We start from the raw sequence: 26,337 nt of genomic DNA on the forward strand, positions 1-26,337 counted from the left end.
AATAATAAATTAGTTAAATTAGATAATAAAATTAAATAAAAGAAATTAACCACCCCCCCAAAACACTAATGGACAAAAGAATTGCTCTGTCTTGTGGAGGTAGTGAAAATGAAACTATTCTACAACCAAAAATGTATACATAAAAAGCAGATGTAAGATGAAATGTGTTTATTAATATATATGAATGTAAAATATTTTGCATTGTATGCTGGTTTAAGAGTTTGTTCAAACTTGTATACATTTGAAAATTAAGTTGTGATGCCTGTCTTTAAACTGTGCATTGACAGAGGTTTAAATACTTAGTTTTGAACTGCTGCAGCAGTGTGACATAAATTCATTCATCTTGGGGATATCACTATTCCTAGAGTGATCTTGCATTCAGAATGCCTGTATTTTGATTGTTAATATATATTACAGTCATCTGGATGGTGCAGTTTGTATAGAATAGTTCTGTGGTAGCTTTTGTGCATGCAGGCATTCACCATTTCCTTCTGGGTGAGTTCAGAACTGCTCAAGTCAGTGTTAGAGGACTTGGAGTACTGCTGCTTAAGCAGTTGGAGATACTTGCTGAAGCAAGGCTGGACTGGAGAGCTGTGCTCAAAGAGAAGCAGGGCTGGTGGCTCATCTCTGCTCTAATTGGGGGTATTTTGATGTGGCAGTGATGTGCAGCAAAGCCACGTGTGTGGCTGATCAGGGGTTCATTACCACATTTCATTTGGTGAATATGTGACTCTATTATTTCCAGTCCTTGCAACTTCCTTTTGAATCCAGGCCCAGGACTGAGAGAGTCTCTGGGTTATGAGCAGGAGGTGAGATTGGTGGGCGGGTTCTTGGGCTGAACTGATGCTGCTGCTTTCTGGAGGATTAACCCTGAAATGTTTCAATTCAGCTTTGCTTTTAGAGTGAGGCATAACTGTTGTGTCCTCAAAAAGGCTTTAACATTTCCTTAGTCATGTCATTTCCTCCTTTTAGTAGAAGTCACAGTAGATAGCAAAATAAACTTCCCTTCATGCAAATAATAGTGCTCCTAAGCTGTATGTTTCAGCTCTGATGCCAGCAGTTCTGTCAGAGACCAGCAGGAAAGACTTTTTAATTGAAATAGGGACACTGCCTCTTTTTCTTGCATTCAATTTTCTGCAGGTGGAAGAAAGTTTTGGAAACTATACCCTATGGTTTTATTCTCAGCTCTGCTACTAATATCCTCCATGACCTTTGAGAAATCTCTGCTCTGCTCATTGTCATAACTCCCAGAAAATAGCTCAAGGAAATAAAAGTGCACTTTTACATTGGTCTAGTAGTTAGGAATGATCCCAGAGTTACTAAACTGAATATGTCACCTTCCTTATAGGCCATTTCCCCTGCTTTAGGCAACTGCAAGTCATGTAGCCAAATAAATGTTATTTCAGCTCTGCCTTGTATCTGTGTAAATAGGAGTTAACGAGTTGCTGCATCTCGTGGTTGGCTTGTGACGTGGAGGTCTCCAGAGGGAGGATGAGGAGAGGCTGCCGTGGAAAGTCCCTGGCTGTTGCTAGGCATCACTGCATTTTAGCTTCCCTGTCCGAAAGTCTGCACTCAGGTTTGGCAAGGAAAGGGAAAGCTGAGGGATGGAAAACCATTCAAAGATGGCTTGACTTACTTTTTGTAAAGCATGGCTTTACTATGCTGGGTGCAGAAAGCGTGTGGCTGCTAGTGAGGTGGAAGCAATTTGATTAAATAGAATAGCATTTGATAACTGGCCTTCCATGTATTCATTCTCAGCTTGCAGGATCATGTGGCTGGCTTGCTCTCTCTCTCTCCCTCTCTCTGTTTTGGACCTTACTGTGATGTGGGACCTGAAAGCTCTGAGAGTGCAGCACAAGTGGTCTTGCTCTGCTTTCAGTCTAAGTGGAAATAAGAGAACCTAGCAGTTTCAGAGAGCTTCCCATGCTGAGGTTTATGGTCCAGTTTAACACCCTGTGGATGAGGGGATGTCATGTTTTTATTTCTCTACTAAGTCCATCAAGAGGAACGCCAGGAACAAAAAGGAAGCACAAGAGGAACAAAAATTGTTATGTAGGGTATCTTGGTCTTGCTGCACAATGAAATCTTTGCAAACCGCAGCAGTAGCGTAAATAGTGGTAAGATTCTCATATAATTAAAGCTTATCACAACAGCATCACTAAAAATCACTTCTGTTTTCTGCCAGAAGAGTAGGACTTGGGATACAGTTGAGCACTTGAATTTCTCTTGGAAGAGTCTGGCTGGTTGTCCATCTACCTACAAGCCTTTCATTCAGTCTTTGGTGTCATCTTGTAATTTCTGTCTCTGTTGCTCCTCCCTATATATTTTAATAGAAGGCCAGGATGGGTAAATGTCTTGCTGCCTCTGCTGATTATAGTGGGGAAATAATGTCTTTTGTTGTGCCCTGATGAAGTCATGGGGGTCCAGTGGGTGTGACCATGCTAGGCATTTTTCATCCCGCTGGACTGTACTGGAAGGTGTTGTACTTGCTCCTTGGCCAACAGAGCTCTGTTTTTCCCCTTTCAGCAGAGGATTCAGTGGTGCTACTGAGACAGTAGAATTTTGTGTCACAGCCTCACTTTATCCTGGGGGTTCAGCCAAGTGCCACTAAAAAGCTCAGCTTTACAGCAGCCTGGAGAAGCTGAGGTTCTCACCTGAAGTCATGCAGCTTGTGGTCGAGTGGGATGCTGCAGGATAAGTTCTGCTCTAACAGCATTCTTCCCCTAAGGGATGGGGCTCAAAATCACAAGTCCTGATTCTCACTTCCATTGCTCAACCTCACTGTGTCTCGCACATTTTATCCCACCAGTGGGCTTGTGGCTTGAGCTATCTAGCCTGCCCTTCGTCATCCCACCCACCCACCCGCATTTCACAGCAGCTGGAAGAAAAGCTTAAGGAGAGACCACAACTTTGCAAGACCTCACAGCTCCTCACTTTGCCCTTCCCTGCACCCTGGGTTTTGTGAGCCCTACCAAGGTCTCCTTCCTTCTCTGTCTTTTTCACTGTGTGGTTGTGGGGGTCTCAAGAAAGGCAATGACCTCACAGTAAATACCAGCCTTACAGTAGCTGCCTTGCAGCCTGCCTGGGAATCAAGTCCTGCAATACTTTATAGGAATTCCCAGAGGATTACTTGTTCAGTTGGACAGCCTTGGGCTGGGCTAGTTCAGTTCAGCAGTTCCTTTTGTTGCTCCTACCTGGTTAGTGCAAAGACTGGTAGGGTCCTTTTAGGTTAGAAACCTTGGAGCTGTGCTGCCAGGTCAGACCTGGGGACAGAGCAATCCGGCATGGCTCCTGTTGAGCCCTTTGAATAATGGAGACAACAATAGGATTCACCTGCTAAAGGATTAACAGTAAAAGCTCGAAATCCTTGCAGCACCTCCCTTCTTCCCCATGCAGGCTTGGATAGTGAAATATGCTGTCCTTGAGCCCCAAACTACTCATGTGAAAGTTTCAGAGTGGGGTGTGAGTGTGCCAAGTTCTGGATTTTAGATCAAAGAGGCTGATGTGTGTAGAAATGCTGGGTGGATCGCTAACTCCCTCTCCAAGTTTTGGGTAGTAATGTGGATTGGGACTGCAAAGACGTGCTTATGGGATGTAGAGTGACAGAGGGCGGTGGAGGAATGGGACTTCTTCCCACCTCCCAGCAGTACTTTCTACTGGAAAAATAATAAATACTTTCACCTAAGTGCTGACTTCAATTTTGGGGTGGTGCTTTTTCTTCTGAATTTTTTTGGAGGTTGTATGTTTGGATTTTTTAAGCTTTTTGAGTTTCCAAGGCTCCCTGTACTGAGTTGCTTTTGTCTTGCTTTGTGCTAGAGAAAGCAGAAAGACAACAAACAAAGAGAGAAAATAGAAAAGTCTCGCTATTTACCACTCATATTGGTAAAATGGTGGGATGTCTTTCTACACTCTTTAGGAACTTCATCTGAAAAACACTTCAGTTGCTTTGCAAAAGCATGTGAGTGTGGGGAGTGTTTTCCCATACTTCACACAGCTTTCCAACTGGAGAAGTGTTAAAAACAGGAGCTGGGAAAATCTTTTCTTTCTTTCAAAAGCTGATGGAGAAGTTTCTTCCTGACATGCCTCCCTCACCAGGTTTTTCAGTATGAAAAATGTAATTGAAGTAATTTTTAAAATGGACAACTGTTCTCTTGAAGCCTTGTTTTTCCACTTGGGAGTTGTTTTGTGACAATTTTTTGAGGGGAAAGAATGATTTTATTCATTCTCCAGCTTTCAAAACACTGCCTCAAAACTGGGATAGAGCTTCAACTCACCCGTTTATTTCTGTAATTTCCCAGAATAATTGCTGGTTCGAGTATATCCTGTTTGCTAAATTGTGTGGTTCACGTTATGACAACTTTAATGACTCTTGCAGTATATGGCAAAGAGATTTAGGACTGCAGGCAGGTGCTTTTACCTTGTTTTTTTAAAATTCTGAATAAATAAGCATAATGAAAATATCTGTTAAATAATGGGAACATCCACATTTACATGAAATAGTCTATTTTCTCCTTTGTAAAGGAAGATAAATTCACCTGCTTCAGGGCAAAGTCTAACCAGTAATTGACGGAAAATAAGAAGAAACTTCCTTTCAGGCAGTTGTTCCATCTCTTTCCTTGTGAAATCTCTTGTATATTCTTTCAAAACCCAGGGTATCAGCCCCTGCCAGAGGACTCTGTGCAGGCTGTGTGAGACAGTCTCAGATTAGGATGATTACTTGCTGTCCGCCTTTGGTAATTCTTAATCTTTCATATCTCACTTAACCATCCATCCATCTTGTTTTAATGAAATGTTGATGAAAAGAGACTCCTTACAATATCCCTCTTTCTATTCCTTCATGATATTTCTACTAATCCCTGGATTCTACTTCTCTTTCAGAAGATGCTGCTCAAGAAGAATTGTGGAACGAAGACTAGAGTAATTAAAATTCGTGTAAGTTGCTCTTTTCCGGTGCGGTTCCTTTGTCTTTCCACATATTCCTAATGTGGTGATTCTCACTGAACATCTGTGTCCAGAAGATGATTTCTGGAGATTTCCTGTGGCTTGATCAGCTGCATTACAAAAGTTGCTACTGTGGAGTATAGAATGTAGTTGCAATTTAGGTTAGGTGCTGACAAGGCTCATAATATGTGGTCTTTTCCATTTTGGAGACTGTGGTTTTAAAGCTTCCTTGGAGTAAAAGCCTACATCCCATGCTATGAGCTCATACAGCATAGCTGTCCTGTAGGGTGTCATCTGGATCCTTCTTGACCAAGTGGTGTCTGGTAGGGGTGAGAGGCCTGGTAAAAAGCTGGGGAAACAGGACTATACCTGCATGGTGCACTGGTGTTTGCAGAACCAGATGGGATATGGGACTGGGTGATGGCAGATAAGAGCTGCATTGCTCAGATGGCTTTTTAGCTGGGATGATGCTGCAGTGTCCCGAGCATCTCCATGCTTAACAGCCTGCATCCCTATCAGGTGTGCTCAGGTCTCATCCTTGTAGATTTTTGCCTGCACCTCTGAGAGTTTTGTCTTTAGCAGCCTGTTCCCTGACTCATCAGCCAACCCCTGCGTCCTTTGTGGGTACCTTGCCTTTCTTTTGGTCAATGCTGTATGGTGCTGTGAGAGATGCATCCTGGGCTGAATCAAAAAGGAATGTGACAAGTAGGTTGAGGGAGGTGATTCTTCCCCTCTACTCTGCTCTGGGGAGATCCCACCTGGAGTGCTGCATCCAGCTCTGAAGTCCCCGACAGAAGAAAGACATGGAACTGTTGGAGTAAGTCCAGAGGAAGGCCATGGAGTTGTTAAGAGGGCTGGAGCACCTTCCCTACAAAGACAGGCTGAGAAAGCAGGGGCTGCTCTGCCTGGAGAAGATAAGGCTCCTAGGAGACCTTAAATCACCTTCCAGTACCTAAAGGGGGCTACAGGTGAGCTGGAGAGGGACTTTTCACAAGGATGTGTAGTGCTGGAACAAGGGGGAATGGCTTTAAGCTGAAGGACAGTAGATTTAGATTAGACTTTGTGAAGAAATTCTTTACAGTGAGGGTGATGGATGCACTGGAACAGATTGCCCAGAGAAATTGTGGCTTTCCCATCTCTGGAAGAAGAATTGTGGCCAGGTTGGATGGGGCTCTGAGCAACTTGGTCTAGTGGAAGGTGTCCCTGTCATGGCAGAGGGTTGGAACTGGATCATCTTGAAGGTCCCTTCCAACGCAAAACATTCTATGATTCTGTTTGCTTGTGACCTTACATGTTGTCACCAAAGCAGGTGTACCTCCCCCCATGATCCTCCATGTTTGTGATACACAGGCAAAAAAAGATTAGGGTGAAGAAAACAAACATCCTTCATGATAAAGCTGCTATTTTCACTGCAGTATTTTTATGGCCTTGCAAGAGGGATGAATGACAGACCTGGATCCTTTCAAGGTTTTTACCTTGCCCAGCGGGCAGTATGAATGATGCCTTTGTGCACCCAGAAGCTGTTGATAAGCACGCTGTTGGATGCCCTTGCCCATCACTGCTCTGGAAATGAATTTGGTATCTGAGAGGAGGAGGAGCAGGTAGAGCTGGCTAGAGCCTTGTGCAGAGCTGGGGGTGGTATTTTTCTGACTTCTCACATGTCTTCTGCCAGGGCTCTTCAATCCTGTCTCCAGCAGCCCCACAGGGACCCGGTACTTCTGACTGCACAATTAATCCTGATTTCTTATGTGCTCTCATGTGCTTCTGCCTGGATTGTTTTCAGTATAGCTGTGTCCTCCTGTGCCCCATGAGCTCTTCCCAGACTGTGCCTGTCCTTCAGACCTACCAGCTGTCTAATCCTGCTGCAATGTTTTAGCACATCTTGTTTATCACCTTCCTTTATGCCTGCCCCGTGCTCTTTCACTGGGTTTTTTCTGGGTGTCTGTCCCCAGACACCAGCTATTTCCAGTGGTGCTTGATGATGGTTCTCCAGTCCCTTGGGTTTCAGTGATACCTCACTGAGGTGGTTTCCTGACATCTTAAGCTCATTATTGTGGCTTACTATTGTGCCCCTGGAGAATCTGAAAGGAGAATTATCCCTTTGCTCCTTAAGCCCACATCAGCTTGCACTAAAATAAACAGCAGAAACTGAGAGCACGCTTTTCTGACAGGTGGCACAAAATCCACTCTTCTCTGGCCGGCTTTGCCAAGCTGGGACAGTGCCTCTCCACCTGAGGCACTCGTGGCTTCCATGGTAATAGCATATGATACTTCACAGCCTCTTGCTGGTCTGTTGTGGTGGCAGAGCTGTTAAGTAAAGGTGCATTTTTGCTTCCATTTTTCAAGTGATTGTAAGTGCCCACTTTTTTGTAACCAGCTGAGAAAGGAGGCAGCAGGTCCCTGGCAGAACTCTTTGCTGAAGTGCCTCAGCTCTGGAAGCAGCTGAGAGAGGTCAATACTTCTGAAAGACAGTGCCGTGCTCTCATCATATAAAGGGAAACCTCAATCCAGCCAGCAGGACATTCTTGGCATGGTGTTCCTTCTCAGTGTTGCCCAGCAGCAGAACAAGAGGTAATGGGCACAAGTCGAAATGTAAGATATTCAGGTTGCCCAGAGAAATTGTGGAATCTGTCCATGGAGAGAGTCATAATGTGCCAGGATGCAGTCCTGGGCAACAAGCTCCTGCTGACCCTGCTCAGAGGAGGGGGTTTGAACTCAGCTATCTCTAGAGGTGCCTGCCAACCTCAGCCCTTCTGTGATTTCTGGGTCTTGTCGAACATTCAGTAATGGAGTCAGAGCACACCAGGGACCTAAGTTCTCTTGGAAGGGCTATTCTGAGGGCCTACTGAATGTGGCCTTCTGCCAAGAGTGATAGCAGGAGGCAAAGCGAGAGGCTTGGCCCTCTGTTGCTGAGGGTCTGGTGGCACAGGTTCATTGTTGGACCTGTCCATTGTGGTGAGGGTAGAAGAAATGAAGACAGATCTCATAGTGATGGGTTGATGAGCTGTTACAGGAGGAACCAGGCAGCTGTCTGCATGTCTGAACAGGAAACATCACCATGTGAACCACTTTGTTTGTGTCACTGTAGCACTGATGCACAAGTGTTCCTGTTTCAGATCAGGTAGTCTCTTTCTGAACTGAGATGCCACAGATAGCCAGACAGCGTGCAGCTGGATGAAGATGTAGTGAGTGAACTGATCTGAGGAACAGGCAGGATATCTAACAGCTTGTGCCAGGGATTTGAAGGAAGGATCCTTGCTTTATCCCTTCAGTTTTCCTGCTGCTGAATAACTCATAGGAGAAGGGATTGTTCTTATTCTGTCTTGTGTGAGGACAAGGATGACAGTGACCATCTAATATCATCAGTGAAGCATTTTCATCTTGTTCTTGCTGAGATCAGTGTCTCGTGGTTGTGAGATGATGTCTGCTTTTAAAAAAACTTTTCCTCCTGGCTGTTGCTTTGGTTGGGTTGACATCTTGGGGCTTTGCTGGCATGTCAGGGTGCAAGGTGTTGTGCTCTCATGCATCATTACAGCTATGCCTTCCTCCCTCTTCTGCTGGAGGAGTCTCCCATGGGAAGGTGAGATGGAGGGGCAGTGTCTTTGCCCTCTGGCATGGAAACACAGCTATAGCCTTTGGAAATGTTTGTGGTCCTTGGGAGTCTTTCTTAAGCAGGTGACCTGGGTTGGGTTTTGCTGCTGTTTTAACACTAAGGTGTCACCTTGCTGTTGTTTCCTGTATTTAAGTTTCCCATGGGCCAGCTTGGGTGGTGATCAGCTACAGCCTTTCCACTCACTCAGTGGTTCTTTAGTGGGATGATGAATAGTGATGTGACTAGTTTAAGAACCTAGACAGATTATGGGAGAGAGATTAATAACCTTTTCTAACATGCAGCAGCTTAGTCAGTTTGGAATGTTTTCAGGAATAGCAGCTGTGAGAGGTGGCAGCCTACAGTGAAGAGCAAATAATATTAAGAAAAGAAAAAAAAAAATCTTGCTTCTCTTCCCACCCAATAAAGGATAATGGAACAGAAGAATCAGCCCCTGTGGGCAGGTGAGCAGAGATAAATTAGAGGTGACAGCATGTACATGAACTATGGATTTGTACATAATAGCTACACGTAGCAAAGCACGTGTCACTGCAAGGTCAGGGGCAGGCGTTGGCCTATGTGGGTGTTGCACGTGAGGTGGGCAGTGTGAGTGTGCAGTCCTGGTCACTGGTGCCCCAAAGTGTCAGCCAGTGCCATGTCTGTAACTGGAAGCAAGACACTGGAAGTGGGAGAGGGGCACATGCGTGTGTGAGTATTTTACTGTCTAGAGTGTGTTTGCGGGGTGAGGTGGGTGTTGCAATGGAGATGCTTCCTTGGCGCTGGAAGGAGGATGACCGTGACCATGTGCTCGTGGGGTGTAACTGCCTCTGCCCTAGGCCAGGCTTGGCCAGCTCTGAATGCAGAGACCTGTCTACCAGTGTGTCTGTATACCACCAGTCTTCAATTCTCCAGGCCATTTTGGGATGAGGGTTAAAAGTCTGTAATTTATTCCTGTTTTTGTTCTTCCTTCACAAACTTCTACATGCAATCTCGGAATGGGATTAGTGGAGCTGAGCTTTTCTTAAGAGCAGTAGGTAACCCAGGGGCTTACCAGTTGTGTCTCAAGGATCTTTTGGGGCTGGCAGAAAGGAAGGAAGGATTTCAAGGCCAATCTGATAACCTGGCTGATCAGAGAGATGTTTTCTGCTATGTAAAAATAAGAATTTTAAATTGGAACATAAACCTCTTGTGCTCTTGCCTTGATCTTATCAATGTTGAGAACGCCCTCTGCTTGGACAGGGGCCAGATCCCTCGAATGACTTCCCTGTCTCTTATCTCTTACTCTACATCCTAAAAGGCCACTGCAGAAACATGCTGGCTTTTCTTCTCCTAAAACAAGGGACCTTTTCAGTGTGGAGCTGAGCAGGAGATGTGTTGGCCAGAACCTCCTGGGCAGATGCCTGAGCTATTAACAAATGCAAGGCATACCAGGTGACAGAGCAATATTGGTGCAAACCTCTGGTTCTGGCTGCACAGCACAAAGTAAAGATTTCTAAAAAGCCAGAAGGTTCTGTGTGTATATGCATGTATATAAAATACAGATGTTGCCCCTTCTATCACAGGCTCCCAAGGAGCTGTGCAAGCATTTAGCATTGGATGCATATAAATACACAGATAAATACCATGACTACAATTTCAGAGTGAGTTATACTGAGAAACCTGCAGAAAGTGTGACTCACCTGAAGAAGGACAGGGTGAGGAGAACTTCAAGCCGTGTTCCTGGAGCTGTGTCCTTATTCATACCATATCATGAGTATAAACAGCTCGGGCATCTCAGGCAGCAGAAATCCCAAACTGCAGCTTGCTAACAGTTTCCCAAACCTTCCTGGTTGTTTTCAGTATGTGACTGAGTGTCTAAACCTGACCCTGACCTTAGAATCAACAAGAGAGACTCACCTCCTTGGCCAGTCACAACCTTGGATTACTTGCTGCTCAGAAGCCCCTCATGGAGATTTTGGCATTACAGTTCCCCAAGTGGTGTCTTGTCTGCAGCTGATGGGCATGCCTCTGCTGAGCAAAGTGGAGAAGGGCCTCTGCTAAGTGGGAGCATGAACATCCCTTTGGGTATCCTACACTCCTCCCAGCCCAGCCACTGAACTTCCTGCTGAAGATGATAGTTGGTCCTGGAGAACCCCAGCTCTTGTTCTGAATAATTCCTGACAAAAGACTTTTTCCAGAGTTTGCTCAGTGTGGGGAAGGGTCCAGTGTAGCCAAGGGGGGAATGCCTCTGTCTGTTTAGAAATGATTCCAAATATCTGGCTTTTACTGGATTTCATGGCAAAGGCTAGCCAGCCTTTAGCCTGCCTACAGCAGTAAAAATGGGACTGTCATGTCTCTCTTCTGTTTCCTTAAGGACAAGAACTTTTATTGCTTCCTGCTTTTCATAAATTCCTGCCATGTATGCCCTCACACCTGTTGAATCATGTAAGTGCCCACAGAATAGACTTTGTGAAATAGCCGAGAGCTCTGTAATCCACTCAGCATCATGAAAGTAGCGAGTGGCTGGTGAGTGAGGAGGCTGACTTCCTATTTTCAGTGCTGTTCTTGCCTTGTGGTCTGATGTGGGTTGTGGGTCTGGTTTAAGAATAGGGGGAGGTGGGGAGTGGTGGAAAGGAGGTGCAGCCCAGTTGCTCCTGGGACAGCCTTGTGTGTCAGTGGCGGCTATGGCTAGTGGCACCGTGGTTCAAGGGACTGGAAAGTGGCAAGGCATGTTTCACAGAGAGAGGGTCAGATTTAATGATTTCTGGGTCATACCTGGGTGATGGAGCAGAGAGAGAGATGTAGGGGATGGCACAGGGTGACAGAGAGCCACTGTTCTCTGCTAGAGCTTAAAGTCCAAGATGGCTGATTAGGCACATCTATTCACTGCATCCAGGCCCACTGCAGTGGTTCCCGGCTCCCTTTTGTTTGCTGTTTCTTGGCTGTGGGAACCTGGCACCTCCCAGTCCCTAGAGCTGTAATCCTCTTTTCCCACACACCTCTCCCATAATACACCCACTTCCTGTGCTTGGCTTCCACAGCTGGGGCGGTTTGTCCAGGGGCAAGCACACTATGTCAGCATGTGTTCGCAGCCTGCTCATGCCAGGCTAATTAATCCTCACTTTGCAGGTTTAATTTGTGTACCCTTCAAGTTGAAAGCAGCATGCTGCTCTGTGCCAGCCTGCCTGGCCAGAGGGAATCTGCTTGCCCTGGCCTCATGCAAACTGGAAGCTGCACATGCCCAAGTACACACCACGTGCCGGCTCTGGGAAGCATGGTACCTGGGGTTCCTGGCCCCAAGGGAGGAGGACTGAGAGGCAGCTGGTGTGATCTCTCTGAGAGGAGGGTGTTCCTGCTACACAGCAAGAGCTGGAACGGGGAGGGTGGAGAGGAAGGAAAGGATGAGGTAGTGTCACTTGTGTACAGACCAAAACTAAGGACTCAGATGCACTTGGAGATTTAGGGCCAGATTGTGCCTTGTCTGTGTCTGTGTTTGTTTGGAGCTACTCTTGTGCCTGCCTCTCCTCCTGCTCAGGCATATGCAGACCCTGTAGTAGTTGCAGGAACTGCAGGAATGCAGGAACCACAGGCAATTCCTTATCACAAGGTAAAAAGTGGGTGCAAGACACAGCTCACTAGTAGGGAAACATGGGTTCATTCACTTGTTCTTAAGAGATTTGTTTTGCCTTCAGAGCATGACCTTTACTGGGATCCTGGAGTGACGAGTTCCCCAGCTTGGCCAGGGAGCACCAACAGACTGCCCCTCTGAATGACCCATCTGTCCCTTTTATTCGTGCAGCCTCTTTCCTTCAGGTTGTCAGGCAGGCAGAATCAAAGCTTGCAGTCAGCTTTGTCAAAAACGCATCTAAAGATGTGTGAAAGAGGGAAGAAGAAAGGCCTATCCTGCTGGTGCCAGCAGGGACCCATAGCTGAAACTGGCTGTTTCTGCTTTTGGGCAAGTGACCAACAAGCATCTGCTAGGCCCTTTGAAGTACCTTCCAAAAAGGTTCAGTGTTGTCTGTCTGGTGGCACCTCTGTAAGTCTGGTAGTTGCCACCTGACAACTCTGCACACAGATTTGCAAATGTTTGATATTTTTAAAATTTTTTTTTAACCTTTCTAAGAGGAACTGGGATGTGTTTGTAAACCACTGAACTGCTCTTTGCAATGGGGTGGTATAGAAGGACATAGGTGTTAGGCAGCCTTATGTTGGTGATGGAAGACAGGTCTTTCAGTCTTTTAGGGGAGGGTAATGAAAAGCGTAAGGAAACTGTGCTAACTGCAAAGTTTTGGGTTCCTTGTCAGAACAACATTTGGAGATGGCGTTTTCTTGGAAAAGAAAGGAACAGAGTAGTCATAAAATGGAGTTCTGTCATGGTCTATCTTTTAACTATTCCTTGAAATAAAATTCTCTATGAACCTGGGGGTGGAGGACAGACTTTCAGGAGGCAAGGAGTTTGCCTGTGAAAAGTTACTCTTTGAGCTGCTCCAGGTCTGTGACTGGAATAAAGTGTCAGAGGCCCTATCGGAGTTAATGAATAAGCAGTTAAATGTGAATTGTTGCTCCACTGGAGGAGCTGGTCCTGTTTGCCAGCGACTACTTCTTGAAAACTGCCTGAAGCAAGACTGTAAATGAAAAGAAATCACCTCTCATCAGAAGGCTGAAACACCTAGAAGTTAATTAGTTCATCCTGGCTGCCTGGCTGTGGTGTACTGTCGTGACTTAACCCCATGATGAAGTTGCTAACTTGCTACCCCCGTGGGATGGGGGAGAGAGTTGGGAGGGTAAATGTGAGATAGCTTGTGGGGAGAGATAAAGACAGGTTAATAGGGAAAGCAAAAGCTGTGCAAGCAAGCAAAGCAGAACAGGGAATTCATTCACCGCTTCCCCTGGGCAGGTAGGTGTTCAGCCATCTCCAGGAAAGGAGGGCTGCATCATGGTTACTTGGGAAGGTGAAACAACAGCTTATGCCATCATATGGTATGGAAAAGTCCTTTGTCCAGTTTGAGTCAGATATCCTGGCTGTTCCCTTCCCAACGTCTCATGCCCTTCCAAACCTTCTCACTGTCATGGCATGAGAGGCTGAGAAGTCCTTAACGTAGTATAAACATTGCTTAACAGACTGATATTTTTAGTTATTGCTGTCAGCATTATTCTCATCCTAAATCTAAACCTTCAAACAGGATACAGCAGCTACTAGGAAGAAAATCAATTTTATCCCAGCAGAAACCAGAACATGTAGGTACTATGCATTGGAGAAACTGAGGCAGAGATGATGGGAAGTGGCCTGGTCAGAGCCATGTTTGGAATTACAGATGTACCTAGGAGCAGGTGTGTGGGTCCCCTTCCCTTGCTCACTGCTGATGGCTTCATATATCAAAGGTGAAGTGTGAAGAAGTTTCTTTTCTAACACTTAGCAGGGGTGAGAGGAAGGAGGACAAAGTGGAGTTGAATCAGTGTACCTGTAAATGTTCCTCTGTGGAGTCTGACAGCCTTTACTTTTTCTGTGCGCTCTCTGAACATTGGTGCTACCTCTGGCTCTGCCCACTCCACGGCAAGGCAGCTGTCTCACAAACAGGCAGCATCTCAGGCAGGAATCTGTCCTTGCCAAAGCTATTCTGGGGATTTATTCCTTTCCACACAGGGTGGTGGTGGGAATCGGATGCGCCTTTACAACTTGCAATTACATGGTGCCTTTCATCCCTAAGGACTTTTAACAAGTGAGTCTACAGACTGCAAAGGGATCATTCACCCACCACTGGAAGGCAGCATCCTTTAAAAGGAGCTCAGCAGCATTTCCCAACCACTGGGGGCCAAGAGTAGGAAAGAAGGGACTCCTGTGCTGGATTGGCCTTGAGTAGGGGTGAGTTGGCAGAGTGCACAAGCTGATCTGGTTTTGAATCCCACCAGGATACTAGGGCTCTTAAGAAAGAGGACCAAAGAGTCCTCTTAATTTTCCATCACCCTTAGCACACCACTCTCTTCGGAGACATTGTTGTGTTGGGTAACTGCATTCCCCCCCTCCTGAGGGCATTGTAATTTCCACAACTGAAAGCTCACTTGGACCTGTGCTCACTTTGGCTTTGTCCAAAGAGGAGAATCATGATTCTGTGGAATCATGACACCAAAATTATGTTACAGTCTGCATTTGGGATATTTTCCCAGACTTCATAGAAGTAAGGGACTTGTTTCTAGGAGGAATATGGCTTCATATTAATAGATTTAGCTTTACATGTTTATCTTCTTCCTGTGTACTCTTTCCTTGCTGAAATACACAATTATGTTACAGATGGGTTTATGGAACAGTTGTGCATTTGTCTGTTTTCTGAGAGCTGCTGATATGATTGAAATCAGCATTTCTGCTGAGATGTTTACTCTTACTGGTCTTCTTTGAGGCAATTCCTTCCACTCACTGTCTTTAGGTGTGCTTCTTTGTTAATGCACTTCAGATATGTTTCAAACCTGGTTGCTTATTTGCCCCCCTGTATTTGAAGGTGATACTGCTACTGATGACAACAGTGCATGTTGGCAAGAGTGTACATGTAGGCACATGTACATGGGTGAAGAGGCATTCTTGACCAAGGTGGTCTGTGCATAGTTGCTTGAAATGTATTTAAGACAAGTTTACCTCCCTTAGGAGCTCATCTAACTCAAAAAAGGTGTGCAGTGGGGCAGCATGGGTATCTTCAGGTGCTGGACCTACCTTGTGTTCTGAGCAGTGATGAGCTGTGGTGCCTTAGCCCATCCCCTGGATGCTGTGAAGTTCCAGCCCTGCATGGCTTGAGTTACTTTAGGAGCAGGCAAGATTTGTATGAGCGGAACAGCTCTCCTTGTGATTTCCAAGTCAGGAGGAGTCTCTGTGCACAGAAGGATGTGGGCAAGTGACCAGGGAAGCCCATGTGTATTGGGGAGAACCTGAGGCATGTGAGGGCAGGTGAGTGTGTGCAAGTGAGCACGTGTGTGTGACAGCATGTATGTCAGCCTGTGTGCTCTCCTGTGGCAGCTGAGTGAACCTGACTCGGGCCACTCTCCAGCTGTGTAAATACATTGCTTAGCAAATTGAGGGCTCTGGTTAATGATTTCCATTAGCACAGGGCCCATATTAGGCTCCGTTTTGTGAGCGGTACCCAGCTGTCCGAATGCCATTAGAGTGAACACATGAGCCTTTAATGTCAAGTGTGGATTGTTTGCACTCTGAGGAGCCTCTGCAGGAGCTGGCCTGGGGTTGCTCACCAGGGGCTGTCAGGCAGGTTTATGGCAAACTCCTTGGGGACCTGCTGCAGCAGCAACGACTCCTAAGACCCTTCCCTAGTCAAAGCAAAGTCCCAGGCATGGTATGCCCAAGGAGAAGGGCAGGCTGGCTAGGACGTTTGCCCAGACTACAGGGAGGCAGCTGGCCCAAGCAACAGAGTGGCAGGAACATGTTCCCCTCTCTGGCAGCTGGCTCTTTCCATTTTCTTTCTGGAAATACATCTACAGAACTTTGCCTTGTGCTACTCATCAGGAGCAGACCACCACATGCTGTGATCCCAAATGGTGTCTTGGACTAAGCCAGATCAGGTCTGGTGATCCCTAGGGCTGGATATGAACTACAATCTAAAAATGCTCCTCTGCAAGAAGAGAGTCGAGGGATTTGGAGGTTTCTTACCTCCAGCAAGGTCAGTAGCAGAGGTGCTGCCCTGTCAGTCAGGGAGTAGGTGCATGAGGATTCTGTATTGCTTGGGGTTATAAAGGAGTGCAGATTGGTCAGGGTGTTGCTATGGGTGAGGGCAGTCAGGTTACTGTCTCTCCTGTTACTGCCTGCAGCTGGGCACAGGCCCCTTCTCACTCTGCCCTTGTCTGCTGTTGTTGAAAGCCAGCGGTCATCTTGTGGCTGCTTGAGAGGTGCCATGATGAAAAGGCAGGATTGGGTGCATTTTGAGCCTCGCAGCTGCCTGGCCACCTGCGAATCTCTGCATCCTCCTGTGTCTTCTCACATCCCTGACCTTCACCTCAACCTTTGTTCTGTGCCCATCATTCTGGCAGTGCCCTGGAAAGGCTCTCTGCCCCACACATTGGCCCCATAAGAAGGCCCAGAGAGAAATCATAGCGCAACTTCCCACCCAAAGTTGGTGAGTTTTGTAGATGACTTTTGTCTGTCCTTTGGGCCCATCTTTCCCCAGCCTCTTCATCTGCCGTCTGCCAGAAATGAACAGATTCAGCTGCCTTCCCTAATCCTGTCTGGCATTTCAAAATGGAGGGGACTGCCAGGTTCTTTGTTCCCATTCCCTCTTGGCACTGGCAGGGGACCTTCTCTGCTCTGGAGAAGGACAAATGTGCTGATTTATTCTGCCCCTTAGCTTTGAATAGGGGTTGCTATGTTACCCTCCAGCTCTGAGGCCTGCCAGAGCATACACCATATATAACCCCACAGCAGGTGGCTATTGAGTAAAGGCCCTTAAATCTGCCTCTCTTGTTTCTTATGCTGCTGGCCAAGGTGTCAGGGGGATGTAGCAGGGCACGATTGTCTGGCTGAAACTCCACGCACAGCTGATGCCAAGCACCACATTGGCATTTTCCATTCTCAAGTGCCCATCTTAATTTGCAGGAGAGATACCAACTAGGCAGGAACAAGCTGCCCACACTGGTTTTAGAGGTTGTTCCTGACATGAAGGATGCTGCCCCATGGGGCTGAGCTGTGACCAAGAGCCTGGAGACAGAGGCTTCCAGATCCTGCTGCAGTTACTGCAGCACTCAGGGCCTGGGCTTGGACACTTCCTTAGCTCACTCTGATCTGCTATGTCTGGGTGAGACAAACCATTTAAGCAGGGATATTTCTATGTGCTTGTCTTGTGATGACAAGTTAAAACCCAGGCAGAACAGAGGTGGAGGCAGCAAGACATCACCTTGCCGTGCTCTTATGTGGTTGCAGCTGTCTGACAGACCTGAATTTGAAGTGCTAAAATGAACCTTTGTCTTCTGTGAGACAGCAGAGTTGGTAATTGTTCCTAAAAAGCCTAATTCTTTGACGAACAGTCCCCACAGTGCAGGCTGAGCAAAGGAAACCATGGTTCTAGTTCGGAAAGGCCTAGAAAAGGAACAGGGAGTCACATAACACCAGAGCCCAGTCTGAATCACATAGAATGTTAAGGGTTGGCAGTGACCTTGAAGACCATCTAGTTGCAATCCCACCTGCCATGGGCAGGGACACCTCCCATCAGACCAGGCTGCTCAAGGCCTTATTCAACCTCCCCTTGAGCACTGCCAAGGTTGGGGCATTCATGACCTCCCTGGGCAACCTGTTCCAGTGTCTCACCACCGTCACAGGAAAGAAGTTCTTTCTAATATCTAGACTAAATTTTACCTCTTCCCATTTGTACCCATAACACCTTGTCCTGTCACTACAGTTCTTGCAGAAGAGTGTCTCTCTCTGGCTTCCCTGTAAGATCCCTTTCAGGCACTGGAAGGTTCCTGTGAGGTCTCCATGCTACCTTTTTCTCTCCAGGCTGAACAGCCCCAACTTTCTCAGCCTGTCTTCATCAGGGAGGTGCTCCAGTCCTCTTAACAACTTCATGGTCCTCCTCTGAAGTTGCTCCAACAGTTTCATGTCCTCCTTATGTTGGGGACTCCACAAGTGGATGCAGCACTCCAGGTGGGTTATCACCAAGAGCAGAATAGAGGAAGAGAAACACTTCCTTCGACCTGCTGGCCACACTGCTTTTGATGCAGCCCAGGATTCCACTAGCTCTCTGAGCTGTGAGTGCACAATGCCAGCTCACAATGAGTTTTTCATCAACCACCACTCCCAAGTCCTTTTCTGCAGGGCTGCTCTCAATCACTTCCCTGCCCAACCTGTAGGTTTTTGGGTTTTTTCTAACCTGTTTCTCACTGGTTTTTTTTCCTAACCTGTGTGAAAGTAATGGTAAAGCTCTTCCCAAGAGTGATGGAAGTGAGATGAGAGTAGGGGACATTTGCATGAGTTTCTGAGCTGCTGAACATCCCACCTATTCCTTGGGAACTAACTAGGCAGAATCATGATTAAACACTTTCCTGGCCCATAGAGCAGTTTGACCTCTCCTGGCCAAAAAGTATCAGTGAAGTAGCTGCCCCACTACTCTTTATGCTTGCATAAGGAAAGAAACAAAACAAAGTTCCTGAAAAGTGAAAAAGAAAGCTCTTCACATTTAACAGAGTAGAATCACTTCTTTGGCACTTTAATTTCTCTGGGATCCACACATCCCAGCACAGCCTAGTGGAGAACAGCATTTTTGTCCTGTCACACAGTGCAGGGAGTCCATGGGGGTTTCTGGCCTACTTACTCTGGAGCTGCTCTGACCGTGCTCTGAATACTGGGAGTCAAAGGCGGGAGAATGGTCTTTAGTGGTCATGGTAGAAACCAGTCTGTAAGGCCTTGGGGGTTGGATCTTCTCTGCATATCTCTCAGCCATTCCTTGTCAAACTGTGGAGTTTGGAACCAAAACCCGGGAGAGTTTCAGCATGCCTGGACTTCAAGAAAGGATGGTTTGTAAATCCTTATTGGAGAATTGTTTTAAAATGGAGCTGAAGAAAGAGTTTTCAGAGTTGGCTTGGTTTGTCTCCATGCTCTAAAAGTGTTATTAGGTCTTACTTCAAGGCCAAGTGAATTTAGTTTTTCCATGTGACACCTTTTGACCTTTCTGACTCTGGTACTCTAAATGCTTCATGGATATCCTGTTTCACTTAGTGGCTACAGGTGCCATGGGCCCTAGTCATGTGGATCCTAGGGACCTCAGAACTGGAGGAAGGAGGTGTGCCAGCTTTTTACCTTGAAGGGTAGGAGCAAGGATGTGAGCAAAGTGCTTCCGCTGCTTATATTAATGCCATATGCTTTAATTGCAAGCATGACCACCCATTCAAGGAGGTGTAATTGTATCAGAGAGGGGGAGGACAAATCACTCAAGGCAAGAACTTCACTGTTTGCAGCTGATACGAGCACTGACTTCATGCCTGTTTTTATTCCCCTGCAGAGCATCAGCGGAGGCTGCCCGCCGCCCCACTTTATGTATGATCCCTCCACTTTTGCCTTCCGTTCCCTCAGCACCTTGAAGCCGCTGAGCCCGATAGCTCCAGTGGAAGAACCGTCGTGTGCCTACTGAAGGAGTTTCTCCAAAAATCCTCAGGAACTATCAACCAATGTCCTGCCTGGCAGGGAGAAGGGGAGGTGGTGATATCCAAGGGGAGGGGTGGGAGAAGAAGGGGCAATGACACATCTTTGCAATGCAGCTGCTCTGGCAGGAGGAAGTGAATGGCTTGGCAGCAGTGCCTGTTCCCATACCACTGATGTATTTGAGCAGTGGCAAAGGGAGTGAGTTTTGCATTTCAGGGCAAAGCAAACCAGTCAGGTCCACAAACTGCAAGAGCTGCCACCAAGGCAGTGTCAAACATGAGGATGGTGGTAATTGAAGATACACATGAGGCGTTCAGGGGTCAGAGTGTCCTGCATGGCAGCAGGGATGAGTGATCAGGGTGTGAAACCAAATCCAGTCAGTTTCCCAAGGATACCTGGGTCAACAGTGCTTTGCTGTAGACCTGACACTTCTCCCACTCAGAAGTGAGCTCAGGATTGGAGAAAGAGGCTATACAGAGCTGCTTGCAAAACAAGAAAATCCCTCTCTGAGATTGTTATAATTGCATTCACATCAAGCTCTCTTAAGTGGAAAACCCTAGGACAGGGAGACACGTGGAGGAGAAACTGGCACATCTAGCTGTGCATTCCAGATGATCTGCTGGCAGTTCAGTGATACTGTCCAAAAAGAGATTGAAATGGGAGAGTGAGACATCCATATGTAGGTCAGGTTAGAATAAAATTCTAGAGTGGAAGGTCTGTGTTAAGCCACACAGCACCCACCTTCACTACACTCCTCATCATCAAAGAGAAGAACTTGGGGGTGACTGTGTGTTCATGGGTCTCCTCTCTGCTGAGGCAGTCTGTGTTCTGGGGTATGCAACACTTCTCCTTAGTATTGTCCCACTACATGATGGTGGAGGTAACTGGTACTACCAAACTCAACCCAATTTAATGTCTCCAGCAAGCTTTCCACACCCCTTGTTCATGCTAGCTAAATTCAGGTAGACCCCTCTGGTATAATATGCTCAGATGAAGCAAGGAGTGGGAAGAAGCAGTCAGTTTTGTGGCTGTTGGTGGAAATAACAGGAGTTCGGGTGAAGGTGGGGGACATTTCTCCATAGACAGTTCTGAGGCTGTTAGGACCATGCTCGGCCTTGCTGCCACTGGTGTTTGACTGGGATCTCTCTTCGAGGCGTGTGTGTTTTGTGCACAAGGCAGGAGTTCATAGAACAAGCTCCCACCTCTCCTGTTGAGGCAGAGCAAGGACTTTCCTCTTGCTGCACCTAGTGGAGAGAGTAACCTCTTTGTGTAGGCATTCCCCACCATGAGCCTGTATCTGAGTGCAAGGGAAAGCAGGTAGTTTACTGTTTGTCCAGATCAAGAGGAGCAACTGTGAGTAATACAGAATAATTCTTGGTTTTTCAAATCTGCCTTAGTGTGGAGGTCTTTGATGCTGCTCTTTGGTTGACACCAATGGTCAGTCCAGCTGCCAGTAGGAGGCTACTGAGTGAACTGGCCTGGGCCCTTCACTGAGACCCCTGGGGAAAGGCTGCAGGCTTGGGGACCTGAATCCCAACCCCCCCCCCCCCCCTAACGCCTGTCATTCAGGCAGGCAGAGCAGCTGGGCAAGGTGGTGAGGGGATGTCTGTCCTGATGCTGTCCCAGCTCTGCCTGCTCTTTGGCTCCAGACTGTTACAGCTGGGCCACCCCCTGCACCAGCACCACCTCCAAGAGGTCACTTGTGTTTACTGGTGAGGAACCTCTGGCAGACCATCATGGTTCCCTGCAAGTCCCTTTTTCCAAGAGAGCCTAATTCCTCTGCTAATTCCTCCTGCCCCTGTAGAAATTCTGCTTGTCTTGTTTTGATGGCACGCTTCAGCTTTTTAACTGCTGCCAGATCAAGCTGACCAGTGCAGGACAGGAAGCGTTGCTCCTTTGGACCAAATCCCTGTGCTCAGGAGATGGGACAGCCATAGCCTGGTACCCGTCTAAGAGGCACATTCCTTGTGCAAAAGGCTGGGGTGGCAGCCCCTGCATGGCCCTGCAGCCTCAGGCTTTGCTCAGCAAGAGCTGCCGAGGTGCTGGCACCCAGCGGTGTGTTCCTGCCAGCCAGCAGGTGGGGCAGGCTGCCTTGCCCGGGTAGGAGCAGGGAACAGGGATGTCCTGCCGATATTGTTGCCTTTTACTACTTTTGTAACTTTTCTCTGTCTTTTCTTTTTCAATCAGAAGGAAAAAAGAAAAAAAAATTAAAACCCCACAGTGAAATAAAGTGTAACAGCTGCTATATTCACATCTCTGGTGGGTCTCGTGCATCTGCTGTCTCCTGGGTGTTTGTGGGCAGGGGTGCAGGAGGAGGTGGAGTAGAGTGAGCTATGACACAGTGCAGCCAGTCCCAAGCACTCCACAATACAAGGAGGCCACGTCTGCGAGTGAATGGCTTTGAAAATGAAGAGCTTTTGCAAAATGAATGCCAGGTTCTTTGCATGTGCAGCTGCTCCATGTGAGGTATGGTGTACTGGTGTGGTATATTGTCCCTCACTGGTGCTTCCCTCACCAAGACAGTGCTTTGGATTTTGAGTGCCTTGCCTATTGCTTGGGGATCAGATGTAGCGTGACTGGAGGTTTCCAGCCCCGCAAAACAGAAGGGTGGGTAACCACCCAGCTGGTCTTTGGCTTGTAATTTTAACTTCCGGAAGTCTTGCATCTCTCCTGAGATTTTCTACAGCCCTTTTGTTTACAGCCAGAGCATTTTTTCTTCTCCATAATTTAGCTATAGTTCACCCCTTCCTCTGGATCTTGCTCTAAAAACTCCATCTCAGGTGCTTCTAATGTGCATTCCCCACCCCCAGCTACCTACTTGAGCTAATTCCTGTCTCTCCCCCACTCCTAACTCTGTATCTTCACCAGCATCTCACAAAGCTATTACCTATATCCCCTTTTCCAAGGCCTCCTGAGAGATATTAGCATAAATTCCCTTAGCAGTCCTACTTAGATTCATTCCCAGGAGGCCTTTTCCATTCTTCCCTCCAAGCTCTGATCTCCTCTAGGCTTCTTGCCATCTCTCTTATCTTGAAATCCTCCCCTCTCTGTCAGCTGCAGCTTGTTAATTGGCCTTGGCCAATTTTGCAAGGGTTGGATGGTGACTTGCTGGCTCCCCCGAGCCCTTGCTCTTGTACCTCCCTTACAGAATGCCTTTCTCTGGGATGTTTCTTCCAGCACAGCCCAATTGCTCAGCACACCCACCTTTGGGGCGCCAGATGCCGTTGAAAACTGTGGTGGTGGCTGTGACTCCACAAATGCTGATCATCTCTAGGCATCTGCCAGGTCAAGCTCGTTACAAGTCCGTTTTGTACACTCATAGAGAGGGATGCACTCACCTTGTATCCGCTAAGCTGGTGGTGCGGACACGTAGCGCTCCGAAGGCAGGGTACAGCTGGTGAAGGGTGGGAAGCTGGCATACAGCTTGGCAGTGCACAGCCAGCTCATGGACCAGGATCAGCTGGGGGTAGAGCTGCTGCTGCTGCCCCCGGGGCTGTTGTCTAGGCCCCCAGCATGTGTTTGGGTTTAGTTAACTCAGGCCCACCCATCACCTCTCCCTGCAGGCTGGGCCTCCAGGTTAACAACAAAACAGGGCAGTTTTTGTGGTGAAGCATGATGATAAACTGCAATATGGCATCAACTCTGAAGCTCAAAGAAGGCAGGCTGGTGGTATTCATGAAGATCTTACAGGGTACTTTCAGCTATAGTTACCAATGTTACTGACAAAGGAGAGTGAGGATGCTGGCCTCCTTTGGATGCCAGACCCTGGCATATGGGAGCAGTTTCCCAACGCCCACTGCAGGAGCTATCAGCAGAAACCAGGGAAATGAGAGCTGAGCTGTGGTCTTTGGAGCGCCGTTCCTTGCTGTAGCCACTGCCCCCTTTTGCTGCTTCTGGCATCCATCAGTGCAGAGCTGTTCACCTCTGTGGCTTCCACACCAGCTTGTGCAAACACTCCCTCCTTTGCCAGAGCAGGCAGGGATGATGGCTGAGGTCTGAGCAAAGCACTGTGAGCATGGTCAGCTTGGCGCGGGTCCCTCAGGACCTCTGCTTTGCTGGAACTCTGGGCTCCAGTGTTAGGCTTCCCACCAGGTTTGGTGCAGGGGAGCCTGTAACTTCTAAGCTGAGTCCTTTCTCTGCTCTGAGCCATCTTGTTTGGAGACGTGCAGGTGTTTCCCTTCAGAGCAGAAAACACTCTGTGAAGAGAGCAGGGCTCTTGTGCCAAAGTGCAGCTCAGCTGTGTTAACCATCTGCAGGAGGGTGAATGGGGACAAGCAGCTGTTTGAAGAGCTTGGCTACGGCTTCTCTACTATTTAAGTGGGACCATTTAAGCTAATACTGTTCTCCAATTAAAGTAAATTAATTAGGTTAATGCTATGGCCTTATAAAAATAACACAGAGGAACCAAGATCACAGCAGTGGCAAAGTGGGTTGTTATATGTGTACCTCGGTGTCCCTTTGCAGCCAGCACCCAGGATCATCTCTTCTTTGTTTTATTCAAACATTTTCTTACCTATATGTATGTACTTGCATGCTCACATGTGAGATATGTATATCTATATATTTCTGCCTGTGTGTTTCATTTGTGCAGAAATCTCTGTCCCCTTACAGTCACCCACAAGCAGGGTGCCCTGTGCTTACTTGGGTCAGTCTTTGGCAGGGCTCCATCTGTGGCACACTCACCACCTCTATGCTGCGAAGCACAGTGGTGCTCGGAAAACCCACCCACCACCCTGCTTCCAGCTGTGTGCTGAGTGTTGACCCATCAGCCTACCTATGGGATTGACCAGGAAAATGGGCAAAGCTGGCAGTGCTGCTGGGGCCAGGGTTCTCACCCCAGACTTGATGGAGGCCACTGAAACATGGCTTGGCACAGGAAAAACTGAGAAGCAGAATTTCCAGCTGGACAGACCATGTCCTTCAAACAGCTTTGGGCTTTCCCTTGCTCTTCCTGAAGCTGCATAGCATGTTGTGGCAAGGTGTGGGATGTGAGAATGCATTCAAGGATGTCTATCAAGTTAGGATTGAATGGGGTATGTGCTGATACAGCATGGGTGTAAAGACACAGTGCATTTACAGTGGCATTTATGTGCCTGTGGCGTTTGTATTTATGGCATATTAGTTATATTTTAAGTGGAAGGATGTCTTGGAGGAGTAAAGGTAAAGGGGCATGCCTGCATGCAAGTGTGGTTCTGGAAGGATGGGTGCTGGTGGATGTGCATCTGGAGCAGGGGCAGAAGGGCCCATGCAGGGGAGGGAGGGGCATGAATGAGGCTGTGTGTTCACAGGTGTCTGCAGGCAATGATGCATGGAGGACATACAGATGGGTTACATATGCCAAGGCGAGGGTAATGAGTATTCCTTTCCTGTTTCTGCACTCTCATCCCTTAGTGGTAATAACTGGCAGACTTTTGCAGTGCATCACACCAGCAATGATTGGAAAAGTGGAGAAAAAATTGCAAATGCCTGATCTGTGCCCTTGAGGCACTTGGGAGCTTTCACCATTGAATTAGAAAGAAGCAGGCACCTGAACACCAGCGACTCAAGACAAAGCAACCTCAATACAAATTAGAGTATGATTGTATTCTGTTGCTTCTCAGACAAGAACTTCAGAGACATCAAATAAAAGTAGCAGGTGGCAGGTTCAAAGCAAACAACCGGAGGTAGATCTGCACAGAGTGCAGGGTTGCACTGGGGAACCCTGTGCCACAGGACGCTGTGGCTGCTTGGTATTTACGTGGCTACAGACTTGAAAGAAAGAAGAAAAAATAAAAAGTACTCCCTAGGAAACTACATTCACAAATGCCACCTCTGGCTGAGGAGGGTGGTGACATGGGGGCAGTTTCTGGGGTTGGTTATTGTGTGCCAGTGCCATCTCCTGTGCCTCTTCAGTGGCAGGGTCTACTCCTGCCAGCGTTCAAGGTGGGCCAGTAGCTCCAAACAGGCACATGCACCAGCAACCAGCCATTCCAGCACTGCCTTTTATGCATGTTCATTGCCGTTACACTTCCAAGAATTTCTGCATGTGGAAGCCTCAGTGGTGACTTGGCCCTCATGTGTTTGATGGTGAGCCCAGGGGTGACCCCGTTCACCTACTGCACTGCTACTCAGGGAGTGCCTGAAATCTGGGCTGCTTGCTGATCTATCTGCATGGCTGCACATGGGCAACCTACAGATCCTCTCTGCCCTCAGAGTGTGGGTGCTGGGGCCTCCTGGGAGAACCCTGGGCCATCAGGGCTGTCTGGCATCCATCATGTCCCTTGGCACAGCTAGGCTGAGCCTGAATCATCCATGGTCGCTGTGTGCAGAGGTTGGTCACAAAGGCATAGCTCAGGCTCAGGTTTCTGAAGTGTGTGAGGTCTGTCCTGGGTGGCAGGCAGTGTTGATGTGTCATAGGAACAAAGTGAGTTTGGTTTGAGCACTGCTGCAGGCTTATGATGGGTATATTATGCATGTAATTATCTTTCAAAATTTAGGAACGTGTTAGGAAAGCAAGGGCAAGCGTCCTCCAGTGATTTGTAACCCTCACATGGTAAACCTCAACCCAGCAAGCCAAAGAGGATGCAGCTGAAGCAGCAAGGCTCTGCAGAAGTAACATCAGTGATGACGAGAACATTTAAGCATGTTGGTATCTCACCATTTCCTGAGCTAAATTTCAGTGGGCTTATTCAAGCAAAGGGGTGAGGAAACAGAAGTTGTAGAT

General features: G+C 47.5%; 1 protein-coding gene across 4 annotated transcripts in view; it reads left to right on the forward strand.

Moving 5' to 3' along the window:
- The window catches only part of LOC121675791, a 75,182-nt gene extending 53,297 nt beyond the window's left edge, over positions 1-21,885 (forward strand). For 2 of the 4 annotated variants that reach the window (XM_042051535.1, XM_042051533.1), the window contains 2 exons: positions 4,879-4,932; positions 19,495-21,885. In XM_042051535.1, the coding sequence (XP_041907469.1) occupies positions 4,879-4,932; positions 19,495-19,623 (183 nt within the window). In that variant the 3' untranslated portion in view covers positions 19,624-21,885. The remainder of the gene's footprint in view (positions 1-4,878; positions 4,933-19,494) is intronic. The other 2 variants (XM_042051534.1, XM_042051536.1) reach the window with 2 other exon arrangements.
- Positions 21,886-26,337: the final 4,452 nt, after the last annotated feature.

This window comes from Corvus kubaryi, unplaced genomic scaffold, assembly GCF_017639235.1.
Source record: "Corvus kubaryi isolate FWS band 111438036 unplaced genomic scaffold, C.kubaryi_AGA036_p1.0 76, whole genome shotgun sequence".
Classification (NCBI taxonomy): domain Eukaryota; kingdom Metazoa; phylum Chordata; class Aves; order Passeriformes; family Corvidae; genus Corvus; species Corvus kubaryi.